We start from the raw sequence: 2,500 nt of genomic DNA, 5'->3' as shown, positions 1-2,500 counted from the left end.
TCAGGCTAACAGCAAAACCTTCGAACTCAGCGTGCAGGCAGAGGACCAAGGAAGGCCTTCACTATCCTCTACAGTGCCGATCACCATCACCGTAGTGTCGTCGGGAGAGCTGCCGCCCACCATCGTCAGCCAGAACCCACTTCACCCGATCATTCCAGAGAATACGACGGAAAACACGCCCGTTGTTACAGTCTGTGCGAGGTGAGAGGGGTTTGGTGGGTGGAGGGGTTTGGTGGGTGGGGGGGAGGGAGGATGGGTGGTGTGTGGGGGGAGGGTGGTGGGTGGGTGGGGGGAGGGTGGTGGGTGGGTGGGGGGAAGGGAGGATGGGTGGTGGGTGGGTGGAGAGGGGGAAGGGGGAGGGTGGTGGGGGAGAGAATGGGGGAAGGGGGAGGGTGGTGGGTAGGGGAAGATGGAGGGGGAGGGGGGAGGAGGGGGAGTGGTGGGAAGTGGAGGATGGAGGTTGGAGGAGGGGGGAGGGAGAACAGTGGGTGGAGGAAAGGGGAGGGAGGAGGATAAAGGGGGAAAGGAGAAGGGGGGAGGGGGGAGGGGGGGGTTCATAAAGTGGTGAGAGGTAATTGATGTAGGTTCGTGGGTGGAAAGTAGGGGATGGAGGGGGGGGGGAAGGGGAAAATAGGGGTGGTGGAAGATGGAGGAGGGGAATAGGTGGGGTTTAGAAAGTGATGTGTGAACGTTAAGTATAAAGTGTAGAGTGTACAGTGACGTAGTAAGTGGCGAGTACAAACTCTCATTAAAATGCGGAAGAATAAAGTAAAAACAAAGTAAATGTACCCCCCCCCCCCTTTCACGTAATCAAACATGACAGCCACCGCCACATAACAATTGACCAAAAAACCAGAAATTACGCCAATTAAACCCTTTCGCGCCCATTTCTTCCTCTTATATTCCATTTTTACTCATCAATTCATCTATTTTCCTCCCCCTCCCCTCCCCCCCACCCCCTCTTTCAGATCGAACCTCGCCGACAGTCCGAACGTGTACTTCACTCTTATCAACGGTAACACTCGAGACACGAATTCGGACGGAACTTTTGCGCTCAGGTGAGGAAACGGACACAGTGTTTTTTTTTTGTTTTTTTTTTGTCTTTTCTCTTTTTTTTATAAGAAAATAACGATATAATCGGCTTTTTTTCTGATAATGATTGATGGTCATGGAAGCCGATTGAATTGTTCTGATTAATAGTAAGAGGTGATTAATGACTTTTTGATACTTGATTTTAAATAGATAAAGAAAACGGAAAGTTTCGAGTCACGTTTTCTTTACTAATAATTTGCACCATTGACGGGTAGTAATCTTTGCATTTTTTTGCAAATTTATAGAACTTTTGGGGAGTTTCTATTTTTCTGAAATGAGCAAGAGTAATAATATAGATTTCATCTGTCAACTGATAACAAGTGAACTAAACGTTAATACAAAATAAGGAAAAACATATATCAACTTACCGTAGCTAATAGTTCTCAACCTTGAATTTCGCGCCTTTTTTAAAAATAATTTCTTCTCAACAATAATACTAACGATCTAAAAACCAATGCAATTAGATAACAAACAATAAATATGATCCTCAGACAGTTTGCCGAATTATTAACCTAGTCTCTGTCAACGGTTCCCTGATTCGAGATCAAAAGTCCTTTTGTCTATAATAACAACTAGACGTAAGAGAAATTTGATTAAATCTACTTGATTGCATTGGACAATATCTAATCGACCTCAATCTCGACCTCTTCCTCTTCCTCCTCCTACTTCCTTCTCCTCCTTCTCCTCTTCTTCTCTTCCTCCTCCTACTTCCTTATCCTCCTCCTCCTCCTACTTCCTTCTCCTCCTTCTTCTTCTTCTCCTCCTCCTTCTTCTTCTCCTCCTCCTCTTCTTCCTCCTCCTCCTCCTCCTTCTTCTTCTTCTCCTCCTCCTACTTCCTTCTCATTCTCCTCTTCTTCCTCCTCCTCCTCCTCCCCCCCTCCTCCCCCCCTCCTCCACCTCCTCTTCTTCCTCCTCCTCCCCCTCCTCCTCCTCCTCCTCCCCCTCCCCCTCCTCCACCACCTCCCCCTCCTCCTCCTCCTCCTCCCCTCCACCTCCTCCCCCTCCTCCTCTCCCCCCCTCCACCTCCTCCACCTCCTCCTCCCCCTCCACCCCCCCCTCCTCCTCCTCCTCCTCCTCCTTCTCCCCCTCCCCCTTTCTCCTCCTCCTCCTCCTCGCAGACGGCTCCCGGACTCGAGCTCGGCGTGCGTCGACAGCTCCGGCGTCAGCATCTTCGTCGCCACAAGGAACCTCGACTACGAGTCAGTCGAGTCGTACAACCTCCTCCTCCAGGTCGTGGTGAGTCGAGGAGCCGAGATCTTCGTCTGGCAGGAATCTTGGATTTTTTAAAAAGTTTTTATTATTATTATTATTATTATTATTATTATTATTATTTTATTATTATTATTATTTCATTTTGGCCTGATTTTTTTTTCTTTCCTTTGTTTATTTAGTAGGTTATTTTTAAATT

The 2,500-nt window shown here is 48.0% G+C and overlaps 1 protein-coding gene across 1 annotated transcript in view; it reads left to right on the top strand.

Moving 5' to 3' along the window:
* Nucleotides 1-2,500, top strand: part of LOC122254951 (DE-cadherin) — a 192,689-nt gene that overhangs the window by 138,632 nt on the left and 51,557 nt on the right. The window contains exons 13-15 of the mRNA XM_086549299.1: nucleotides 5-201; nucleotides 969-1,058; nucleotides 2,211-2,328. Of these exons, the coding sequence (XP_086405425.1) occupies nucleotides 5-201; nucleotides 969-1,058; nucleotides 2,211-2,328 (405 nt within the window). The remainder of the gene's footprint in view (nucleotides 1-4; nucleotides 202-968; nucleotides 1,059-2,210; nucleotides 2,329-2,500) is intronic.

The sequence above is a fragment of the Penaeus japonicus genome, unplaced genomic scaffold, assembly GCF_977035675.1.
Source record: "Penaeus japonicus unplaced genomic scaffold, GWHDUDI00000001_assembly GWHDUDI00000022, whole genome shotgun sequence".
Classification (NCBI taxonomy): domain Eukaryota; kingdom Metazoa; phylum Arthropoda; class Malacostraca; order Decapoda; family Penaeidae; genus Penaeus; species Penaeus japonicus.
This window is presented reverse-complemented; position numbering and strand designations above follow the sequence as displayed.